Consider the following 26278-nt stretch of genomic DNA (forward strand, 5'->3'; position numbering starts at 1 on the left):
TTCTTTGTAATGCAACATCTAGATGCCAACCTAAAGCCAACTATCTCTAACAAAATATAGGAACCACGCTTGGTCCCAACAATGCCTGAACTGCCTATGTTTGCCACCTCAATAACAATAACCTTTACTCCCTAGATGGGCAACCAAAAAATCAGGTAGACATCCTCTAGGGTCACTTTCATCTGCCCTATTTGGAGATGGAACGTCAATGTTTCTAAATGCTAGTGCTCGCATAAGGTCATAAACATCACCATACATATCCTTATGTGGGGCATCCTGGCCAAATACCCCAAGTCAATTGCATCCACTCACACCAAATTGATCGACGTAAACTACTCTGCTAGCCTTAGAATCGTAGAGTTCCTCTGTCATGAAATCAACCTATCCACAAGCCACTGCATCCAAATAACCAAATTTTGTTATCCTTAGGTCATTTACTAACAATCCACCAGCCCTCCCTTCTTACATATATCTCAGTGTCAAGATTTTTGGACATCACTTCAGTATGAGACTGGTCATCCAGCCTAGAGTTAACAAGGGGAGTACTAGAGAGACAATGCTTTAGACACCACTTCCAGGACACAATGTTCAAGTTGTCCCTTTTGGACTCCTTGGTTAGGTCGACAGTGCTTTATGGTTCAATGGTTTAGGACCGTCTCTTTTTGACTTAGACTTGGCCTCTATTGAGCGTGTTCAAACTTTGCTTCTCAAACACATTATTAGATGCCATAGATTTATCCCCCATGACATTATTTTGGTAGAATTCGGAACTCATCCTTTCAGATAGTGCCATTTTTTATTTGGTTTGGTTTATTCAATGTCTCTGTGGCATTGCGGACTTAGCGGTTGATAATCACCAATATTCTTACTTGGCCTTTTGCTCCCCTGTTGTCATTGTTGCCTCGGATCCCTCCCCTAGGGGTCAATGTTGGTACACTCAGGTGACCTCTTTGTTGAGCTCTATTGGGATTGATATTGACCACATCCCTTGCTTCCAGTTTTCATTGGATGCTCCTGCCCATCTCCTCCCATTACCACAGGAGTTGAATGGGCATGTCAGGACGGATATTTATAGACAATACATCACCACGACCTAGAGTAACCCAGCCAGAGGGTTACCTCTTAAGATGGCCTTTGATGCTGAGCACTTCTTGGTTATCACTGATGGGGTTATTACACGACCTAGCTACTTATCACAGTGTCGGTGCCATGCCTTACGCATCTCCCTTATCTTTCAGATTCAACTCCAATCAGTTATGGATATAGATTGATCCTCATATGAGAAAAGAGGACTGGATCTGTCGTTTATTTTCCTTGTCTAAGGCCAAGACAGAGACCCATTTCATCTTCTGCTACCTGTCATACTATGAGATTAGAGGAAGGTTCTTTAATGAGGGGGGCAAACCAGACCTCCAACACTAGCAATACCCCTGTGGCTGGCCACTCTCAATCTATGACACCACTCTCAATCTGTGACACCCCGGAATAGGTTTAGTATTGCTACTACTCTCACTCCTCAACGACACCACTCTAGCAAGTCATGGCAATAGACTAGAGGTCCTTCATGCCCAAATTCATCTTGTTTGGTGTTGGAGTTCTTTCAACAGAAGAAAGGTCCCTAGTTCCTACCTCCTTGTTGGCCCCTTTGTTGTTTTATTTATTTTGATCTCGTTTGCTCTTTCCCAAACATCGTTTGGTGTCTTGTAGTTCGTTGCTTCCTTGCTTGTTTGCTTTCAGTCCCTTAGACCATTGGTGGTCTTTTGTTGGACATTAATAGATTTATCTTATTTTATATTAAGTGGATAATGTCCAACTACAGTTGATTACTATAAAGTGACAACTACATTTTGAGAAATCTCCTCTATATATGTCAGCGACCTCTTTCCCTATACTAGGACTTGTGTTGTTACCACCACCAAATCCTAAACTAATTGATCCCTCTCTCACTAGAGATGGTCCCTCTCTTCCTAGAATCTATTTTTATCTCACTAAGGTTTGTCACACTCCTCGATAAGATCTAGGCCCTCTTTTAATTCTCTACCCAGGTCTACCTCCAACAAGTCTCTCTCCCCATGTATTTAAGCAACCTCCCTAGCAATTCTATTATTGTTGTCCGGCGTGTCATGTATTAACTGGCTAACTGCAACATGCATGTTCTCAAGGGACACCAACTTCATTGTCATCTCATCATTCCCAACACTAGATGAAGATCATTCTACCCCTAATCCCCCCATTGGTGCCTATGTATAAAATGAAACCTGTGGGCCCTATCCTTTGTCATCTTCATCGTCATCTCCCCCTCCACCTCCTCCCCCATCCACATCCCTATGACCATTGACTCCTCCCCCTACCTTCTATCCCTAGGCCTCCTTTTCTTCCTTCCTCTTAGGTGACTCCCCAACTGGCACCACCCTCACTGCATATCTAGTCATGCCTGTCTATCTTCCCCTCCTCCCCCTCTTACCTACTAGGGAAGCCACCCTAAGTCACTCAGCTACTAGAGGTATCCCAACTCTCCCTAAATGTGTTATCCTTTGAAAACATGCCTTATACTTCCTAGTGGACCCAACATCTACCTCTCCACCATGACAAACCCAAGTAGATGACTAAATGTCACATCACATTGCCAACAAACACCTACTATCCAACTTAACCCCAAACTTAGCTCGTCACTCCTAAGACATCCTCTAGTGCCAAACTTTTAGGTGTATCCAAATTATCGTGCAACTCAATCTAGCCTATTAGGATCAACATTATACTGCCATCATCCTATAATGTATCCTAGAGTAATCGTGTAGGGCAATTGCAAATGGTCCTTGAGCCAAGAACCCACTCTTAGATATGGTTGCCTTGTAATCCCATCTTGAATCAAATCAAGAATTGTTTGCAAGTAGTCCAAATCATCAATATCATGATACATCAGCGACTCTACCCAACCATGTTTCACTAGCTCAATTGACTTTCTATCTCTTTGACCAAGCTCCCACACCCACACCTATAATAATAAAGAGAAATTGTTGTTGCATCCCTAGGTCTAATCACCAAGGTACACAATCTGATGTAGATCTCTATATAAATCAATCAACATAACTATCCCTTGGTCTTCATGTCTCCTGCATCAATGATTTGAATGATGGTCAAAATTAGGTCCAAAGTAATGCTCATCCCCTTATTTTTGGCACAATATAACTTGACATTGATCTACACACGAATAAATATACCCTCCTCTATAATGCAACATCTAGATGCCAATGCAAAGTGAACTATCTCTAAACAATATAGGCACCACTCTTGGTCCCAACAATGATTGAACTACCTATGGTTGTCACCTCAATAACAATAACCTCTACTCCCTAGATAGGCAACCAAAAAATCAGGTAGATATCCTCTAGGGTCACTTTCATCTCCCCTATGGCATTATTTTGGAATGTCATTGTTTCTAAATGCTAGTGCTCGCACAAGGTCATAACCATCACCATACATATCCTTATGTGGGGCATCCTAGCCAAATACCCTAAGTCAATTGCATCCACTCACACCTAATCAGTCGACATAAACTACTCTGCTAGCCTTAGAATTGTAGAGCTCCTCTCTCATGAAATCAACCTATCCACAAGCTACTGCATCTAAATAACCAAGTTTTGTTATCCTTAGGTCATTTACTAACAATCCCCTAGCCCTCCCCTTAGGTCGATTCGACCCTTAGTTTAACCCATTCTTGCACAACCTTGCCTTCCTAGTGGAGTGATCTTACAAAAAATCCTTTTCCTTGCACTTTCACCTTCGTAGGAACGTGAACCCAAACACACCCTAGAATTGTCTACAGTAACGCATTCCTACAACTAACCTAACCCACCCCTCCACCCTTGTGGGAAAGTTATTGTCACATGCTCAAACCCCAAATTTTCTTTAGGAACACGATCCCAGAAAACTTCTAGGCGGGAACGTGTTCCCACAACAAATGCCAACATTGATTGATTTTTTATGATCCCACAAAAAACCCATTAATTTTTAAGCCAAAACCCTCATGTTCTAACAACTTTTTGTGGGATTATAATCTCACCTATCGCGGTAGCAATCTCGTCTAATCTGAGATGACAAGAACATTAATTCTAATCCTAAAACTAGAAACAAAAAAATTGGAAAGTACAAAGCAATTTTTCTTGGTCATATCATCTTGTCAACCTCATGATACCTCTAGACACTCATTACCATGTCTACCTGGTGCCCCAAATGTCCTCCTCTAGCTATCTCACAACCCAAATTCAGAGCTTAAAATAGCAAGGATTCAGTAGCAAGCATGAACACAAATGATCTCTTTTCTACCCCTCCCTTGTATAGGACCCCTTATGAGCCTTTCTTCCTTGGTCTGCCTCCCGAGCAACCCCTTTTTGCCCTCCCTAGTTATTATTGCATCTTGATTGTAATTTTATTGTCCTTCTAGCCCTTTTGTGTTTTCTTCTCCGCCCTAACGTTCTTTCTTTTCAAGATGCCATCGAGCCTCATTTCTCTCCTCTTCGCCTTCTTGAGAGGGCATCACCCAATCTAGTGTTTCGTCTTCCTCTCAAGACTGGTGAAACTTAGTTGCTTTAAAGATTCTTCATGTCATCTATTATTTTTAAATATCTTCAAAATATTGTTGTCTCAACTATTTTGAAGAGGGGAAAAATGTAGACACTTAAATCTGATTACATAAATTTATAATTAAATTTAGTTCTCTCCTAAGGAATTGTTAATTAAATATTTAACATCTAATTAATTAATGTCATCCTCTAGTTAATTAATATAATTATTTGACTATAGTCCACTTAATAATTCAATATGACAACCAATAGTCTAATTAATTAATTACATCCCCCTTCCTCTATTAAATAATTGCTTAAAACCTATATAATTTAGTTTCCAAAGCCCCTTTTATTTAAATAATGCCTTGTAATAAATCCTAACCCTTACCCATGCTAACCCCTAAATTTAGACTCAACTCAAGTCATTCACCCATACTAAGCCCACTTAATTAACTAATTAACCCTGGTTAATTAAGTGACCCACTTGTATTCTCCTAACATTCTCACTTGCATCCTAATCACCCTTTAATTCAAGCATAAACCCTAATCATTTGCACAAATTTAATTATGAGGATTAAGAAATCCTAACCCAAACCCATGCCAACTCTTGTCACACCCTCCCACTCCCCAACCAAATGCATTAAAGTCTTTCTTAAATGCTCTTTCACCTTTTACACTCTTCATCCATCTCTTATAGCTTTGTCCCCTTCACATCCCCCAAAATGGTCACATTCCCTTCAAAACTCTAATCCCCTCACATGCATTATCTTTGTGACACTTGTCACAAAGCTAGGCATTTGAGAAAACACAATCTGTGTGCCTCATTTTCCTTGCATCTGAATGACTTTTAAAGAGTTATCAAGTTTTCATGTTAACCGTTCATTCCATGCTCTCTTTGCCTATAAATTGAACCATGTCCCCTTCACAAATCTTCCACAACCATATGCCAAGTTAGCATGTTGCTTTGAAGAACAAAATCATCCTCTATACCCTCATAGTTCTCAATGTCCCCCACACACTCATAAGCTTGAAATCAATCATCCTCCATTGTTGAACCCATCATTCATCCTTGAAGCTTAAGCATATCCATTACATTGTGCACACATATTTCCCTCTAGGGACAAATCAATTGTGCAAAGGAGGAGACAACATCACACTTGCAACCATATTCTATGGGATGGGTGAGGCAAGGGAAAAATATTCAAGTAAAAAAAAAATGTTGTCTTTCATATTCCATAAAACCATTCAAAGATAATGTGATCTGCGATGTAGCTCCTCTTGTTGTGTGAGATATTTTGTTAGGGCAACCATACATGTATCAATGCCATGGGGTGTATGAATCTGGGCCATGAAGTGTGACAATGGATTGGCAGAAGTACCGAATACCAAAGGTAAGCCTTACATGCTCTGCATCTTTGATTAGTACAAAACAACAAAGGTCAATGTATCATATTTTAACAAAATATCAGGATGTGTTTGAGTTGCCAACATGGATACCCTCACATTGCCAAGTTAGACACTATTGATTTAATACTAGTAACTCCAATGCCTAACACGTCAATCTATAGGAGTTCAGTATTAGAAAATGATGAGACAAAAAGGAAGATACATGAATTGATTCAAAAAGGACATACTCGCCCAAGTGCATCTCCTTGCGGTAGCCTAATTGTTCTTGCAGAGAAAAATAATAGAAAGTGGAGGATTTATACTGATTATAGATCACTGAATAAGATCATTGTGAAAAATAGATATCCAATTCCTTAGATAGATAATCTCTTGAACCAACTTCAAAGGGGTAACTTTTTTCACTAAAATTGATTTGAAATCTGGGTACCATCAAGTACCAATTGATCAAGGAGATGTATGAAAGACTTCTTTTAACTCTAAGGAGAGACTATTCGAATGGTTGGTGATGCCTTTTGACCTCACAAATGCTCCAACCACATTTATGAGGATGACGAATGGTGTACTTAGGATATTCATTGATTCTTTGTCATTATATACCTAGATGACATTCTCATTTTTTACAAAACTTGGGAAGAACATCTGCAACATGTGGAATAAGTACTTTCCACCTTGCAAGGCCATTGACTATGTGAACAAGGAAAAATGCTCTTTTGGTATGCAAAGTATTAAGTACTTCAGTTATGTTATTGATAGTAAGGTTGCTCATGTTGACCCTGAAAAGATGCATGTAATTAAAGACTGGCCCGCTCCAAGGAATCTCACAAAGTTGTGTAGCTTCTTGGGGTTGGCTACATTTTGTCACAGATTTGTGTTTGGGTTTTCACATTTGTCTTGGCCTTTAAATGAGTCACTATAAGGAGTGCAAGCAAAATTCAAGAGGAGAGGTGTTCAACAACAAGCATTTGAGGAGTTAAAACATAGGTCATGTTTTGCACTAGTCTTATCTCATCTAGATTTACAACAGTCTTTTGACATACAAACTAATGCATCAGAATATGCCCTACGAGTAGTCCTCATGTAGCATGGACATCTGATTGCCTACCATAGTGAGACATTTTCTAATACAGCACGTAGGTATATCACCTATGATAAAAAAAAATTGTATGTCATTGTTCAAGATTGCAAGAAATGGAAGCATTTTATTTTGGGAAAGGAAATTGTCATGCACACAGTCACGAACCTCTTCAATTTTCGCAAACACAAGGAAAATCGTAGAGTGATAAGCACCAAAGGTAATAAACAATCTTTAAGAAATTCATCTCAATATTCACGATAAGAAAGGAAGCACCAAAACAAAAGAAGAGAAGGCCTCCAATTGCATGAATAAGCATAGAGTTAGAATCATGTGGTCACCAAACAAACACTTGGGCTCACTTATATGTACATGATAATGAATTTTCTGAAGTATATATTTCGCTTGTGGAAGGTAAACATATTAATGATTATTATTTGCAAGATGGAATGCTTTATCACCTTGGCCAAATTTGTTTGTTTAAGGTAGAACATAAGAAATTGATATGGGAAGCTCACTATAGTAAGGCTGTAGGTCATTTTGGAATATGTAAGACTACTATTATACTTAAAAAGATATTAATAAAAAATGATCTGATAGCATACATTAAAGCTTTTACAACATGTGTCATTTTAAAGCTTGTAAATCATTAGCTTGGTTTTTATTTACCACTTCCTATTCCATAAAATCCTTAGCATTCAATTTCTACAGATTTTATGGCTGATCTTTACCACTAGATTGGGGCATGATTTTGTATATGTTTTAGTAGATAGGTTTTTAAAAATGGCAATCTCCACAAAAGAAACTACAAAACTCTTCTTTGACCATGTTTGGGTTCATTTTGGGTTACCAAGAAGCATTATTTCAGACAAGGATAGTCAGTTTCTAAGTGAATTTATGTGTTCATAATGGGCAATGTTGTACACAAAACTAACAAAGTTTATTGCATTCAATCCTCAAACATATGGTCCAAACGTCAATCAGATAATTATTCAAATTATATGAATGTATCACTCAAAACATCCTTGTACATGGGATGAGAGCCTTCCATATGTACAACATAGCTACAACAATGCAATCCATAGTTCCCCTAACCATAGCCCATTTGAAGTTTGTCTTAGATATCATCATTTAGTACCCATAAATGTTTCTATACCAGTTATGCAACCTAACTTAGTACCATGCTTAGATAAGAAGAAGAACAAAGCGATAAAGTTCATTGATAAAATTCATCAACTACAGCAGCAAGCTCATGAGATTTTGGAACAAACCACTAAGAAGTATAAACAAAGGCATGATGAACATTGGACTTCCCATAATTTTTAAGTTGGGGATAAGATATGATTGGAATTTTTAGAAGGAACAATTGTAAGGCCCTCATAGAAAGCTTCATCATCTTTACTATGGTATATATAAGATCATTAAGGAAGTTGTTGGAAATGCATTTGAACGCAACGTACCTCCATTTTTGGGTATTCATCCAATCTTCAATGTAGAATTGTTGAAGCCTAATTTCCCTCGATCTTTAGACATTGAAGATGTTACTAAGGAAATCAGTCATACAAAATTGAATTGAGAAGTTGCTAATCCACTTCACAGTGATCAAGTCGTGGAGGTTGTTGTGAAGAATTTAAGAAACTAGACTATCTATTGTATTGTGTGGTGAAAGCAAGACAATTTGTTCATAAGAGCAAGAGGCTTACACATGAACAAATACAACGTCATTTTAACATCAACTATAAAGTGTGGATCAAATGGGATCCATTTCCTCTCAAGGGGGGAGGAATTATCAAAACACAATGTAAGATGATGCAAAGGATGTTGGCATATGCAAAAATGGGAAAATATCAAAATCTAATTTTTTGGCATATTCTATGTTTTAGTATTATGCATTTTCAAAGGTCTTTGGAGCATTTTAGGGCTTCATAGCACTCCACGTGTATTTTTTGACACTAAATATAGAGCTCTTAGAGATCTTTCCAACAAAGTTAATGGTTTGCCATTTCAAGCAAGGAGTAGAAAATTATGACTTCTCCAAGTAGACCTTTGTTTTTATATACTTCATAGTTTGTAGTAGTTTTTAGAGTTTACTTTGTAATTAAATAATATTTGAACTTTTCATTTTCATTTCCAAGGGATATCAATGACCCTTGGGATCCATTAAACTTTGTATAAACTTCGATTTTGATCATTTTTTTGGCGTACAAAAATTTATTTTTTTGGCCTACAAAATATGTTGTTAAATTTTATTATTTTGTATTAAACCACAATACCGTGGGTTTCACACCAAGTATTGTAGTCCAGATTCTTAATATGGACCACTAAGGTATATGTATAAATGGATTCATAAGAGAAAAGTTATAGAATAAAACCTCTTCCTAAACTCAATTTTGTTCAATCAAATAGTGTGCATATTGATGCATGGATTAATTCACATTATAGTTGTACAAGTGATATTAAATAAAATTGATGAAATTAAACATGAAGAGGTGAAGACACTTGGTTTTAGGATGATGGAGAAGAAATAACTTTGATGTCACACTAAATTTCTACCAATCTCATTGCTCACAATTGTTCATCACTATCTATTCTGTGACTCAAAATCAAAATAATCTATCAATTCTATCAGAGGTCGAACCCATAGATTTGGACCAATTCTATAGCAATGGATTTGCCTTGTAGCTCATGGATCTAGTTTTCTAAATGAGCACATCTATTTAGATTCCCTAATTTTGTACTCTTGACTAGTTGTCAAGGACTAGCAACACTCTGTTTTACCTTTGAGATTATAATATTGCCATCAAGATTCAATTGCTCAAACTTTTATCATGAGTAGTGACTCACAAAGAACCCATATCTCGTGAGAGAATCACTTGCATATAGGTGATGCTCATAGAGGTGAAGCATTTGGTCTTTCCAAACAAGTTCTCTCAAATTAAACCCTTTAAAAGACTTATATTACAATCATGGAAATAATTGAGGGCAACATTTTTCAGTTAAACAATGAAATATGGATAAGACAAAGGTTGAATAGATGGAAATGAGTAGAGTGTGAATTGATGAACCCAACATTAAATGGTGAGAATTCCCATATTACTCTAAAAAGAAGAGAAGCCGTGATGCTGAAATGGACTCATACAAACAACTTAAGATCGTGAGCACAACACTGTGGAGCACAGACACGACCTATGTATGTTGGATTGTCAACATAAAATAGAACATGAGCACAACAATTTATATTGAAAGAAAATAAAGTCATAGAGCTCATTTCTAGTATCTCAATATGCTAGATATGAAAGTAATAGCAAGAGGGGAAAATGCAGCTCTGATGTGACCTGTAGTGGATCAAGTTACAGTAATCAATCTCTGAATTTGATGAAATTCTATGCGATTTGTATGATGTGTATTTATCATATACTTTAGATATATGCAAAAGTCAAATTTTTATTCATTATTAACTGTTGAAAATAAACCATTTCACCTACCCATGAAGAGAGATTAGTTGGGCCGTGGAGTATGTATCCACCAGAGCAATTAGCTGGTTTATGATAAATAGAGGTAAGCAGCATTGATAAGATGTGTAGTAAAGTTTCTAGCATTTTCGGAGGGCATGGCTGATTAGGATCTCACCTTTAATGGGTTACGAATGAGCTCCTATAAGGTGCATGTCTTTATGGATATCTTTCAGCATCAAGGCATCAAAGCATCAAAACAGTTTAGTATGGCTAAAATGTCTTTAAGAGAATTTTCAAGAGAAATCCATCTAACAAATGCTTCATGTGCACAAGTTTTTAAAATTACATAGAGATAAGTAAGTTCAGAGACACTCTTTGTAGTACATAGAAGCTCAGGAGGATATGATAAATCAATACCCTGCCTCCAGTTCAGTATTTTATGCCCAATAGTTTGCACATGCCCAAATAGCTGTTACAGATTGGTGGATATCCAAGTTAGCAAGTTAGCCATGTCTATTTTCAATAGAACTATTTAAGAGAGAGAGTTACATGAACAGAAGTGGGAGCTTTGTATTATCAAAGTGTATGATACCACATATTCTAACACAGGCTTTACCTATTTACATAGAAATGGAGTTAAAAAGTGTTATTGTCAAGCAGTTTTTGGTAAAATTGAATGGTTCAGAAAGAAGTAAGTCTTATTTAGTACAAGTCTGATATTTTAAATAATCAGTGAAGATTGTGCCTTGCTTTTAAACTTTTTATTCTCATTCAAAAGAAATAATATTCACACACCTGTTAAACCTGCTACAACAATTACTTAGAAGCTAAATGGGTTATTTATTAAACAGCCCATATGCGTTAGGTGTAGACACTCCATAAATTGTCAGCATAGTTGCATAGTTGCTTCTATGAATAGAAGTCCAAGCTGGGAAGAGTTGTGAAATTTTCAATAGCGTTTATCAGAGTTTGGAATAGGATTGGGTTTCTTTTCACTGTCCTCCTATTTCAATTTCATGTTTTCAAATGCTACTATGCAACTCCTATGGATAAATATCCAAGCTGGCAAGAAGTTCGGCTCCCATAAATCTAGGGTTTCTTGGTTTCTTCTCTAATGTTGTGTTTTCAAAAATGCTTTATTTTATTATGCATGTAAATTACACACATTCATCTTTTAACGCACTATGTTTGGATTTTTTGGTCTATTTTTCTCCCCTCTTTCTACACTACATATTCCATTCACCCAGCTTGTCTTTACAGAACTTCAAAAATAACCGAAGAGAGGTCCTATTTCTAGCATTATTTCCTGCAAAAGCTCAAGAAGACCCTAAGTCTCTGTGACATTAAAATTTATGAGGAATAAGAAGATTCTTGCAAGAAATCCCTTCACGTTTTAGTCAACTAAGTACCTTACTACATAAAGGATTATATGAAATAAAAGTTACAAGGACTAAGAAGATTATACATAGGAGCAGACAACCTTGAAGAAGAGAAAATAAATTCATATGCCTAAGGAAGAGAGCATTTTTGGAAACAGTAAACCTGAACTGTTTATCTTTAAGGTTAGAACTTAGAACCAAGCCAGTTACCCGTGTGGCAAATGAGAATCCTCTTGTGGGCGCACTGAAAGGATTTTAATTTGCCTTACATGTTCATGATTACTGCCCATGGGAGTGATTATGTCTATGATGGGGAATAAATTTCAAAACTGAGCTTTATCTATACCTCCACAATTGTGTGAGGACAACTATCATTGCAGTATGAAAGTGTGTACCAAGTGTACATTTGAGATAGCGGGATTAGATAAATATACTGCTGATTATTCTCTGTAAGAGCTTTATATTTCTTAATTGATTATTCTCACAACAAATAATAATTAACATTGACTTCATCCTATTAACCAAACAGATAAACAGATAAATGATAGACTAAGCATTGCCTATGCCTATTCTGACAAACATAAAGAATTAGAATTGTAATATTTTTGCTTTGCCCCGTGCAAAACTGACCTTATTTCTTTTTGCTTATGCCAGAAACGAGGCCTCTGAGAAACTTGATAGACTTGGTGACGGGGGAGTTAAGTCCAATGGAATTGTAAAGTGCATTCTCAAGCTCACTTGCACCTGGTCTTTTCTGGAAGCTTGAAACACACTTGTATTTGCCTTCTTCTTTGATAAAAATAAGCCATGGTTTGCTTACGGAAGCACCACTTTTGACATACCTAAAAACTGCCCCTTCTGTCTTGCTGAAGAACCCCTGGATAGCTAAAGCGGTGAATGAATAAACAGTCTCAAAGGAAGACAAAAACCTATTTATATCCTTTTCTTCTTCCTCTTCTGGAGACCAATTAGGGTTAAAGAGAACCACGGGGCATGGGGCAGCCTCCTTGGATAAAGACTCAATGGAAGACCATTGGGAAATCCCTGAATCCACAAAGAACACAACATCTGAACCTTTAACAAATGACATCCCTTCATCTGGATCTGAAAGATCTAAGTTATTCACATATTCGAGGTTTTTTAAGGCCTCACTTCCCAACTCTTCCATGGAAGAATCTGACCAAAATACGGCAACTCTTGGGGGTTGCCCTTTCCTTTTAAAAGAAAACCCACCAAGAATATCGGCCACCAAAGAGGTGATTGCAGAAGGGGAATCATCTATAATGGGTATTTCTACTCGAAGTTTAACCTGCCTAAATTTCCTCTGCTTCACAGAGGAAGACCCCAGATTCTTCAAGGGCTTCTCCAAAAGAGTGTAGAGACATTCCTTTACTTGTTTCACCGCCTCTTCTTTGCTAGAAGGTGGTGTATTCAACGCTACTCTTTCACTGCCTATCAGTTTACTACCCACACAAACAGATCTCAAATTCCTACCAGAAAATTGTAAGCAAGGATGACAAAGTGAGTGTTGTTGAAGCAATTTAGTACCTTGATACCGTGTGCTGCAAATCCATGAGATGGTGCAGGGACTGGAAATTGCAAAATTCTGCGATGGCAATCTCATATCTAAAGCAACGGGAGCCATTGTAGCTCATACCACCAATTCCAACATCATCAGCCACTTGAAGCTCCCTTAAAACTCATACATAATCATCATAGCCGAAATTATTTCCAGTAAACGGTAATGCGTCTACCGTAAACTCTTAAAAACGTTTAGTAGAACGTGTACTCTCCGTGCCCATAAATTGCTCTGGATTTCTGTGAGTCTTATCCCGCTTCATATCCAGACCGCTATGGACTATCTATGCTGTTGGTACCGTAAATATTTTTCTTCCATATCTTCTTGTGTAATCCTTCCCCTCCAACCCGAAAAAGCAAAACATTTCTGAGGTTTATATATACTAGCACGCCCTTTAAAAATTAAAAAATGTCAATCTCCAAAAAGTATCAATATATGTGTCATTTTTGTACATTGTTTCATGAGTTAACAAGCAACAAAAAAAACATGAATTGAAAAATGGGGAGAGAATCATATTCTTTTCTTTGGATAGTCAAGAATATAAGAGTACATAATTCATTTTTGTACATTGTTTCACGAGTTAACAAGCAACAAAAAAAACATGAATTGAAAAATGGGGAGAGAATCATATTCTTTTCTTTGGATAGTCAAGAATATAAGAGTACATAATTTAGTGGAGAGAGATAGTGTCCAGAGACACTGAATAGTGATCACTATAGTTTGTTCAAGGTAGTTTATCTAGTAAGTGTTAAAAAATACTGATATTCCATATAAGTATTGAGAAACTCTATTTTGAGTGGTACTGTAAATGGTTTTCTTCGGTATTTTCTTGTGCAATCCCTCCCCTTCAACCCAAAAAAAAATTTTAAAAATTGCAAGGTTTATAGATATAAACTAGCAATTCAATTGATAGGAATGTGCAAGGGATGCGCTCATAGGTACATAATTGAGATTTTTAATAAATAAAGATAAGGTAAGAAATATAGTTAGGAACACAAAGTAATGAAGGCAAATCTTTGTTTATTAAGCTAAATAATAGTTGATAAATATTTTTTTGAATTGTCATTTTGAAAGAAGCATTGTATGTAACAAAAGTAAATGTGCCAAATTTGATTGTACAATGTTTTTGTATGATATAACTTGAACGATTCCCTAACAAATTTGAGCAGTGCAATTGTTTAGAGTTCTTAAGTAAATGTTGTATATGTGGGAATCAAAATTACTTCATTCCTCTTATTACTGCAACTAGTGAACCTGTAGGAGAGAAGAAGATAAAATTGTCAAGAAACAAATGGCAATCATAAGTGAGGGAATGAAAGAAGAAGAAAAATGTGTATTTAAAAATAGGGACGAAAGTAACAATGTGTACCCAATCAAAGTGAGAGCACGAGCAATTGAGCTTCTTTTTTCTTTCTAATAATGTATGGATTCTCCATTTTACAAAAGCACTCCAAAGAGAAGGCAAGCTCTATTCAAAGGCTCTATAGGGATTTAACCCTAGAGACAACTATAAAGGTGAGTATCAAGTGTGGTTTTCTCTAGGTCAGCCTTGTGATTTGTGTATTGCGATAGCCCATGCAGTGGTTAATAGTAGTTGAGACGTACAACTATCTAAGGCAATTGGATGGATTGGAATAGTTTTTGGGTTGTTCACATCCTAGGGTGGGCCATTGTAGTTATCAAAAGTGACAATAACACATGTCAGTAACTCTTGAGGCTTAGAGGAAGGGGCATATACAATGTCTTTTACTTTGCCAAGAGATCCATTGACAAGACCAGCTTGTATCCATAGGTTTGTGGTGAGCATGACACGTTGGAATTTACATAAGAGAACTTCTTGTGAGAGCTAGTCGTCTATATTAGGTTCAACATATTTCCATTGTTTGTTTAGTGCTACACATAGTGCAGTAGGTGCATTTAGTTACTTTAGCATTTTTTTATTGTGTAAAGAAACTAGTTTATTAGTGGCAAACAAATGTATTGCTTGGTTGAAGTTTGCTTGCTCATTTGGTGGTAGGCTTTTTTTGTCTATGTCATCAATAATTTCCAATCATCCTATAATGGTCCTGCATTGTGCATGTTTTTCAATGCATGACAAAATTTTGTTTACATTGGATCATCACTATTTAGTCTAAGAATTGTTTGCAATGTCACAACTATATTAAACTTGAGCCATAGATTTTGTGCCAATGTGTGTGCTACATAGATAGGTTGCCCATCACTGGTGGAAGTTGTGTGAGGTCTCTAATTAGAGTTATAGATAGACTCCCAAAAGATATGTGTTGTCAGTGGTGAAATGCCTCACATAACCTACAATCAACTTTGAGTAGTAGTTTTGGGCCTATGAAACTCATCTCATTGATGATAATATACTTTATATTTTTCATGTCTTCTTAGAAAGTTGTAAATGCTTGACCTTGTAGTGGTTTCATTTTTTTAATTGGAATCTTAAGGGTTGCATGTATATTAAATGTAGTGATTCCTGTTGGTGCAAGAACAAGTAGTGGATTAAACCTCCCTAAGAGAATATTATGAAGTATTGAGCATATGCAATTAATTATATACAATTTGCATGTTCTTATTGTGCCTTGAATGAGCATGTACAAAGGTTCAATAGAGAAATTATTTATGGAGTGGTCTATAATGAGTTAAAGTCTTGATTGTTCTTGAGGAGATAACTTGTAATTTTGATTGCACACATGTGTTTGGGGTGAATAACTTGTTGAGACATCTTGGTTCTATGAAAAAATTGATTTGCATCATCATGCAATTGTGAAGGAACATCGCAACCGTCCCAATTGTGGTTGTTGTCAAAACCAGGTTTTCCCAACAAGTTAAGTTCACTGAAGTTCAAATTATTGGAAAGCCCCATATGAGAGATAAGTTCCCACTCGTGCAATTATTGAGGCTCTTGTCAATGTATTGCATCATCACTTTCTTTTTCTTCTCCCAAGTCATTTTCATTTTAGTTCTTGTGATCAATATGCCATACATGGTATTTTTGTAATGTCATGTTCTTCTAGTTACTAATGATACTTTCTTTGGAGAAGTTTATATCTTTGTCTATTGTGCAAAAATGCTTGTATAGAAGGAGCTCACTTCAATAGAAAATTTTAAAAATGTGGGAGTCTTCTGTTAGAACTACATAAAATCTTGGGAAGACTTGGACTATTGCTTTGTCTTCTCTAGAACACCATTTGTGCCCTTTATGATTGGAAACATATGCATAAGATCTTGGTGATTCAATTAGCGAAACTAGTTCTAAGTACATTAGACGATGTGCATAGGCTTGAATGTAGGTAGATTGTATTGCACTGCCATCAATAGTTTGTTTGATGTGATGGAACACTTTTTCACCAATATTGAGTGATATGAATTGGTAGTTGCAAATGACAAGAGGAAGTTTTTGTAGCATGTGGCATGTTTCTTGTGTGTTGATATCTCGCTTAGCTACAATTTTTGTCATGAATTCCTAGTATGATTTTATCACATTATCTTGTTGGTTAGCATCTGAACAAATCCCTTTCTATCATACTAACACAACTCTTAGATATTTTTTCTTCTTTAGATGGATACTTTGCAATATATCCGAGAACAAAAATTTGTGAGGTGACAAGTTGGCAATCTTAGCCCTCCATATAGAAAGCATATGTGGGTTATGGATGTTCACCGTATCATCATTTTGTGATGGCTCATATGACTTGTGACCTAAATTATCACAAAGTAATTGTGATTCTTCACATTCTTTCCAAGGAGATTTATACCTATATTCTATTTGGTGACTTTTTTTGTGTAGGCAAGTCCACTCGGTGTATTTGATGTGTCTTTGTACATGATTAACCAATTCTTCATAATCAACATTTGGATTAGTGGCATATATTTCATTTGTGTTAAACATAGATTGCTAATTGGGGCTCTATAAATAACATTTCCAATATCAAATCTAGAACAAGGGTTCCAAGCAGTGACATATTGGTCAAAGAATTATTTGGCTCTTTTTACTTCAATACGGTTTTTCCAATTAAGTGTATCCATACTAGGTGCATTTTTAATCCAAATGAATCCATGAATGTGTGCAAACCCTCAACTTTTCCATTCGTAGCACTACCAATAATTGATTACACCCATTAGTTTCTCAATCATCTATTCACAAAAGATTGTGAAATATTGATGTAGGTATAGTGTTGTTGTATGGGGGTTCCTAATCACATTATCTATGTGTTGTTTGTTGTTGAGGAAGGAAGATGCAACCTTTAGCAAAGGACAACATGTAGGTCTGTCCATTTTGTGTCAGTTGTTCTTAATATGAAGAAGAATAGGGGAGAGCATATTCAAGTAATCAAATCTATTAGATTAGTGCAATGTTTATTCCACTATGAATATCTCCCTCACAAAGTGAATAAAAAATGTATATGTTTTTCTACTAATTGATTATCTAGGAGGTTTGTTAAGTGGCATCGGAGGTCCTGTATAGTGGAAGGTATATTGTCTTTGAATTTTCATTTAATGAGCATTGATGCTAGAGCTTGACTATGATGACACATTATAAGTTTTAGGAGGAAGTATTTAAAACATGGGTGTTGACCAAATCTGTCATCATGAAATTGAATAAGGTGCAAGGAATATTCATGAAGTTGCATTTCTCTTGCTTATGCTTGCATGGGTTGCACAATCCCATTTGGGAATAGAGTTGGAAATACCATATCAAATCATTTCTTAGTGGTATGCTCATTAATAGGTGTTGAACTGATGTGGGGCCACTTGGTTATGGTGTTTTGTTCATGATTTAGGTGTGAAGATTCCTTAATTATTTGCAACTCACATTGTTTATTTGGTAGACTAGCCATAAATGAGGTAGAATTTTTTGTGTCACTTTCGTAGTTAGTAGGTACATTTTCAAGCTTATTGTTGGTTGAATGTGGGTCTTCATGGTCGCTATGAAATGTATAAAGCATTCTTGAGAGGTTAGTAATAGTATATGGGAGTAGTGATAATGTAGACTCATTTATCAGAACATCATTATAGCAAGGGTCATATTTGATCTTTTATGTGAGTGCATTGTGAACAAGACTTCTATACATATAGAAACCATAAGCTTTCACATGTGTATTAAGTCTAAAAATTATTAAAACATCCAATTCTTGAAGCCATGTGGAAATTATTTTACAATTTTTTTTTAATCTTGGGGAAAGTGGATTATGTGACCACTATATTTTTATTGTTTGCAGTGGGCATGGATTACTTGCAATATTGGATTAACACGTGCAATGAGAACCTCTTCTACCTATGTGAGAACCTTAAAACATTTGGTTGTTCAAGTGGGTTGATATTGTTTTCTAAAGAGAAGTGATGTATGTCTTTCTCAACAGTACATCCCCTATAAGCAAGCTTGTTATTTGTAGAGAAGACGAGCATAACAAAATAGAATTCATTACATATATGACATGTATAACTTGGACAATGCATCTAGTTTAGTTCTGAGTGACTTAGTTGCTTCCAAGAATGAATAGGACACATTCAAATCCATGTGTTTAAGTGAGAGTGGATAGGAATCCCTATGTTGTGGGAGGTTTGTTTGAATGGGTGTACATGGATAGCTATCTTAGGAGCTTGACAAAGCTTGCAATCCTTGATGGTTTGGTTGCCTATATGGTTAGTGGAGGTGTTGCATGTGTGTGAGTGTTCAAGGAGCACTTATTTCTTCTCTATTGTAAGCATAATACAAGCATTGTTTCTTGAAAGATTGCATTTGAGAGGAGCTACTCTAGAGTGAAAGGCTTCTAGAAGCTTGTACATGTGAAAGTGGAGGTGGAGGGGTTTGTGTAGGAATATGTATTGGAAGTTGTAAAATGGGTAGTTAATTCAAGGAAACAATAGAAGGATGGGAGTAGGAATGGAGTGTATGAACAAGATATTTGTGCAAGTGATATATGTATTCGATGACATGTCATGCACTAATTTTATCTCTATGGAAAGCATAATAAAATCAAGTTCTTTCACAAGATCAAAGATCAATAGGCCTAGTTTTATTGAGTTGACCTTCTAAATCATATATACTTGAGTTCATTGTCTGAAGTCCTTAAAAGAGGAAAAATAGATGATCACTATCTTTGAGCCTTGATACAATATACAAGTATAGGAGAAGCTATGCTACCAACAACATAAACTACCATTTTTTAGAAATGCTTAAATTAAAATAATAAAACTTGTATTGTTACCTATTTAAAAGTAAGACTTTGTTTGTGAGGTTTTTGGGTTATAGGTTATAGTACTAATCTACTTTTCTTAGAATGAGCTAGTCTATTGACTATAATATACAATTCTAAGGTGTCAAGAAGACAAAATCATAAAGTTATCCATCAAGTGTAAGAATAAGAACAAAGTCAAAGTATGTGGAGTTGAAAGTGTAGATATTCCAAAATAAATTGATTCGCATAACCATATATAACACAAGTAGTACACTCAGTAGATTCTATATGGTCGCCATTAATAAAAGTGTTATTTTTTGGTCTAATGTATGTAATATTTTTTAAAGTGGTCTTGGAACCCTGAACATAGATAGAAGACATACAAGTGGGTCTTAATACAGAATAGAAAAAAAAAGGAATAATTACAAAGGTCCAAAAAAAATTATGTAGTATAGAGGTGCTAGGTTGCACTCAAAAGACATAGTGAAGGAATTTCTTGTAACAAAAAGTTAATTTCATCAGTGATATCAAATTTGTTCACATCAACAATTGCTGATTTCAGATGTTCTTCATTGTTATATGTTTCCATGTTATTTGATAGGGTGAAAAAGAATTTGACAATATTGTAGATTTTAATAACAGACTCAACAAAAGTCTCAACTCCATGGTTGAACTATATTATATATAGTTCTTTTGTAGGTATTCCAATAAGTTTGGTTGCAACTTCGTCAAAATTTGTTGGCAGTAGACCACCTATGGGGTCTTCAATCTTGACTTGAAGAAAATGTCTATAGTTATAATCTAGAAAAGTAGCTATACACTTTCAAAAAAACCAATTCCCATCAACATTTTGTTTTACTCCTATTTAATATTGCTTTCTCTCAATTTGATTGGGACAAGTTGGATAGCACATTTTATTGTCTTGATGAAAACCAAGGTTTCTCTAACAATGCATTGAAGTGGTTGTAATAATCATTAAGGTTCTTTTGGATATAGGAGATGGTCTTTCATTTAAGATAGTGGATGGCCAAAGGGGGCTACAAGGTATGTTTTTGGCATGAGAATAGACTAGTTCCAATATTTGCAAACCAAGACACATTTGTTTTTTTTCTTCAATATCAGGATTGATAAACAATTGGGATTTTTCCAACTTATTCACAACCTTACCATTGTATTGAAGGAGCTCACCCTTTTTAATAGCTAGAACAATAACCTTTTTTAGATGGTACATTTCTTGCAATCGATTGTCTTCCTTTTGAGTTGTTTTAGCCCCACAAAGTTACATTTATAGTGGAAAAAGACATATCTATAATTTTGAGACTCCTCTTATGTACTTCAATGCATCACTTTTCCATTTGATTGTAGTGGAAGGATCAACACATATGACGATTCCAATTAAGTCAAGAGAAGAATTAACATTCTAAGTTAGGATATCTGCAATGAACATAAAAGAGAAGTGAAGTGATGAAATTAAGTGATCATCATTACAACACTTGCTCCTTGAATCATCTATCAGTGTGATTTCTATATCACTATTAAGCTTATTATAAAATTTATTTGGAGATTTGATAGTAGCACAAGACAATGTATAAACACTCCCAGGTTGAATTTTTTGGTAATGGTGATTATTGATTTCATTGAAGCAAGTGACACAAACTTTACTTTTTTAACTATCAAACATATCAAAATTGAATGTGTTCTCATTTCCTTCTTTTTCGTTGAAGTGGTGGATGTCTTTCTTTTTAGTAATGTGACCTTGTATCATCCACTGTATTCGGAATGGATTAAAACTTTTGATAGGAGAAATAGTAGTGGGGGGAGGTTTTTTGGTAGAGATGCATGCAAGATGAACATAAACTTTGGATAATTTGGTTGGATGGATGTGAGAAGATCTTCTACAATTTTGCATGTACCTGATGAAGGTCCTTCCTATTCTACAAGTTTCGTAGGTTCTTTGAAGAAAAGGGTGAGGTCACCAATGATTTCTGTTAGCCCAACTGATAAATAGGCGATGAGGATATTGTTAGGTGATGATGCTATGAATGTATGCAAAAGAGTCATAGAAGTTGTTATATTATCATTGATCTCAAGGTCTTAATTGACTAAACATTATGCTAACTCAAGAAAGTACCATATCATTTGATTGATGAAGAGGATTTAAATAATGTATGATGAAGATAGAGTTTATATATAAAGTATTCAATATTCACTTGAATGAGCTAGAAAATGATTATGTAATATTGTTTTGATTATCTCTCAATCATGTATGGTTACAATGTATTGAAGATCACAAGATTAACCAAGCCATAAGATTAATGAAGGGAGACTATATTCATCAAGTGAATACAATATTGTTTGAGTGATTGCAAACAGGAATAAAGAATATAATGTTGCCCAAGAAAGTTAGTATTAACCAAGTTATATGTTTCCTGAGTAAATTTAATTTTTATTTTAGAAATAGATAATACTGGGGCGGGGGGGGGGGACGATGAATTAGTATTCTACAAACTTTTTCCCCTAATTGAATATTGTTAATTACTTTACAACATGCATATGAAAGTAAACCAAAAATATTGAGTAGTAAATAAATCCATCCACAAAGTGAACTCATAACACCATATTTTGTTAACTAGGGAAACCCTGGCCAAGGGAAAATCCCAATGGGGATGGTACCCACAAAATGATCCACTAAACAAATGAATCTAGTTAAGGATATTGACCCTGTTAGGAGTCTATGAAATATATATAGTGCCTCTGTCCTTGTTAGAGGACTAGGCCTTGTCCTCAAACCTATTAGGAGTTGGTATTACAAATACAAAATATATGCAAGGAGAACCCACTATTCAAACATGCAATTATACAATGTAGTGCCTTTACACAAAGAGATAGATACAAAAACCTCTTTACTGCTGACTATTGTATTTCACATATCTCTAAGCTTACATTAGAATTCGCATCACATAGCTTTCACATAAGTTTGCATATCTCATACATAGTTTGCCTCACCCTACATCTCTTTGCAAATTATAATCTTCCTTTATATTTTACATTTTAACAAAAATCTGCCCTTTCAGCCTTCAAGCTTTCACTCACTTGGTATAGTGCAAAATTAACTCTTGCTAACATAGAGATAACATCTAGGTGTTGTTCCTAATCATTTAAGTAATTATTTCATACCCAAAATAATTCCTTAACCAGTAATTTTCATTTCTCTGTTATGCTCTATTCTTTCTTGTACATTGTCTTACTAATAATTATCTTGTAACTTATTCTATACTTATCGTAGTGATTTGCGCACTTATCCATGTCATCAGGACAATCTATACTACTTGTCCTTGATTTCTCACATGCCAAATATCTCTATAGATAATGCATTACCAAAACTATTCATGTACTACTAGTTAAACTATCTAACACTTAGATAATTTTCATGTCTTACTGTGGAAACTTCATTTCATCATAGTGCGAACTTTACATAAGGCATATGTTTCTATAAATGACAAATCCAATGTTATCCCAACTTATATTTCTTAGCCACATTGCCAACAATCTCCCCCTTTCGCATTGATGGAAACATATGGGAAAATTGGCTAAGTCCCAAAATGTTGATCAATTTTTTTTACAAAAATATGGCCTTATAAAAAAATTCAAAATTCAAAACTTTTGGATCATCAAATTATAACCATCTTACCTTATTTCTCCTATACAAAAGTTTACATTCTTGTTGCTTCCCCTTTTTACATACATTATACTCTATACAACTTTCCTTTACTATACTACTCTCCTTTATTACAGTCTATAAAATTCAATAAAATTTTCTTTTATTACTCCCCCTTTGAGATCAATGAAAAAATTATCTACATACAAGTAAAAAACTTAATACCTTTCTTTAGTTTGCAATTCTAGAAAGACAATCTATAAAGTTTGTCTTCAACATTCCAAACTCTTTCTGCCATGTATTCTTGACTACTTCTATTGTACTAAGAAGTGCACATAAGCCACAAGAGGCTACCTATACTGCATTCAGGTATGTATAGGAAAACTTTTAATATGATGTCTTGGTTGTAAGTCATTCCTCCAACTTCTCTTGTACTAAGTTGACTTTTTTTGTTAGGTGTTCTCTAAGTAAAGATAACTATTTAATCATCTTTTCTTTCTGAAGTTCAGTGATCCTGATATTATCATGAACCTTTGATATTTCAACTTCAATATCTTTAATCAATTTTCTTGGCGATTGTGATATGGATGTCAATGTCTTTAGTTCACTCAACTTAGAATCAATTTCCTCATTCATGTCCTTCACATAGTTGTATGACATAGTATACTATCCATACAATCTCTTTCCATCTTCTAAACATCTTCTTAGTTCCTTGCTACTAATATCAAGAGTTTATAAGTCATTCTTTACATTGTTGCAAAGAGTAGCAAACAATTGAGCATCATGAATTATCTGAGCCTGTGTTGCTATAACATCTGCTAAGGTAGTGATTTCTTTGTCAAAGAGATTCGCTAAGTCTTTTGCTCTAACCTATAAATCTTCCCCTATCACCTTGACTATGAATGCATTTTGCAATTTCTCAACTACTTTTCTTAAGGTCTTATCTAGATCTCTAACCTTTTGATTCTTCTCAAACACTTTTCTTAAAGATGACAAAAGTGTCTTTTGGTCATCTTCGTCATCTGATGCAATAGTTAACCTTGTTATCATAGGAGATTTTCCTTCCACTTTTGTTGGTAATAGAATATCTACCTCATGTTGAAATTCAACCTTTTCAAACTTTGTTTCAATATGCTTTAACAGTGGCATAAATGTCGACTCTTGCATTATAGCCTTACATTTATGTTCTATCCTTTTAGCTTCAACTTTCTTCCTTGTCTCCTCTTCTTCCTCTTTTTTTTTTCTTTTCTTCTTCCTCTTCTTGTATTTTATTTCTTTCTTCTTCTACTTTCTCCTACTTTTTCTTCCTCGCTTCTTCTTCTTTCTCCTTCTTTTTCTTCCTCTTTTCTTCTTCTTTCTCTTTCTTCTCATCTTCTATTCTTTTATTTATCTTTACTTCATTTTCCCCTTTTCTTTCTTCTTCCTTTCTTCTTTCTTCTTCCTTATTCTTTCTTTTTCTCTTCTTCCTCATTCTTTCTTTTCTCCTCTTCCTCATCTAAGCTAGAATAATCAATAATATAGCCAATAATAGTTATGCCAAAATCGTTAAAAGGATATTCTTTTTCATCTATTATTATTTGTGTATTTTCCACTTTTATGGTCTTAGTACTAATTATTATCACAGTGCCCTATTTTTCTCTGCTGCTAGTGTAGGTGCATCATTGACTGATATAGGGATTGCTCCCCCTAACTCCTTGCTTGGTTTAGGTACAAAGATCATAAACTGAACAACTACTTATTCTGTTTCCTTACTCACCTCCTCATAATTTCCACCCATCAACAAAATTGATCTCCTTTTCTTTCTCAATAAAGGTTCAATGCCCTTTATTATTCTTTCCATGTCCTCGTCATTGTTAACTTCACAAAGCCTTTTAATTTGATTTATCCTTTTCTTCTATCTTCTTCTATTACTCTCATTTTCTTGTTAACAAGTCTATTATACAAATCTTGGGGTATGTCCTTCTGAATATCCTTAGACCTTTTGTTTGCCAAGACCATATGCCTAACTATAGAATTTTCTAACTACATTCTAATGATAGAACTTGTTCAACTATACAAAAAATCTATTATTGATAATTTGATCATTCAAATTTTCTATCTTTGGCTTCCATTATTTCTTACATGAGGTTTCCTTTTCTTGTGCTTCAATAATCTTAGTAGGTCTTTCCTCACTTTCTTCTTCATCTTCTAACTAATCAGACTCATCTAATTCAATCATTTGCAGAGTCTTTCTTCTCTTTTTAGGTCCACTTGACAATTTCTTAGTCCTCTTCTTGCTAGGTGACTCAATCTATTTCTTTACTTTGGTGAGTCTCTTTGATTTCCTTGTGGCTGGAGAAATGACCAATTTGACATTAGTAATAGTAATTGATCCTCTTCATCAATATTCTTGGCTGGCTATACAATAGTGGGTTGTACTTGTGCTACTATAGTATAAGGTGCACTAGATATATGTGTAGATGGTCTAGCGATTGTAACTCCATTTGATGCTATTGCTAAAGATTTAGCTATTAACACCTCATTTTTTCCACTTTTCCTCATCTCCAAGGCTATTCACATTGCTTCTATATATTATTCTTTAGTCATACCAATCTCTTTGAGAATTGTCTCAATCTTCTTTAGGACTTTCCTCTGAATGTCTTTGTTGTAGAGCTTGTTCTCAACTTCTTTGACTTTCTCATTATAGGTTCCCCATCTAGGAAAATCCATGTCCTTCTCTTATTCAAGTATGATATTTTCATACCATTCAATTATGTCTACACTCATTTCCTAACCCATGGGGTCTATCTATTTGAACCTGGGTTCTACTGCCTCCATAAAAGTAACATATGTTTCAACCATGAAACATGTATCATCCTTGTATTTCTCAAACAATAAAGGTGGCATTTTGTGTCTTTGATTTATTATTGATTAGAAGTTCTTCATCATCCTTGTTATATCAGTTGTTACCTTTTCTTCTGATTTATTTATGTAGT

The 26278-nt window shown here is 35.2% G+C and overlaps 1 protein-coding gene across 3 annotated transcripts in view; it reads right to left on the reverse strand.

The window, feature by feature from the left end:
- The window catches only part of LOC149553461 (plant/protein (DUF1995)), a 55645-nt gene extending 41819 nt beyond the window's left edge, over window positions 1-13826 (reverse strand). The window contains exons 1-2 of one of the 3 annotated variants that reach the window (XM_089788908.1): window positions 12509-13826; window positions 10952-10968 (exon numbers count right to left, since the gene is read on the reverse strand). In XM_089788908.1, coding sequence (XP_089645034.1) covers window positions 12510-13523 — 1014 coding nt within the window. In that variant the 5' untranslated portion in view covers window positions 13524-13826 and the 3' untranslated portion in view covers window positions 10952-10968; window position 12509. Of the gene's footprint in view, window positions 1-10951; window positions 10969-12508 lie in introns of those variants that run through there. The other 2 variants (XM_089788909.1, XM_089788907.1) reach the window with 2 other exon arrangements.
- Window positions 13827-26278: the final 12452 nt, after the last annotated feature.

The sequence above is a fragment of the Cupressus sempervirens genome, chromosome 6 (genome assembly GCF_028749045.1).
Source record: "Cupressus sempervirens isolate cs-2001-9-10 chromosome 6, ASM2874904v1, whole genome shotgun sequence".
Lineage (NCBI taxonomy): Eukaryota > Viridiplantae > Streptophyta > Pinopsida > Cupressales > Cupressaceae > Cupressus > Cupressus sempervirens.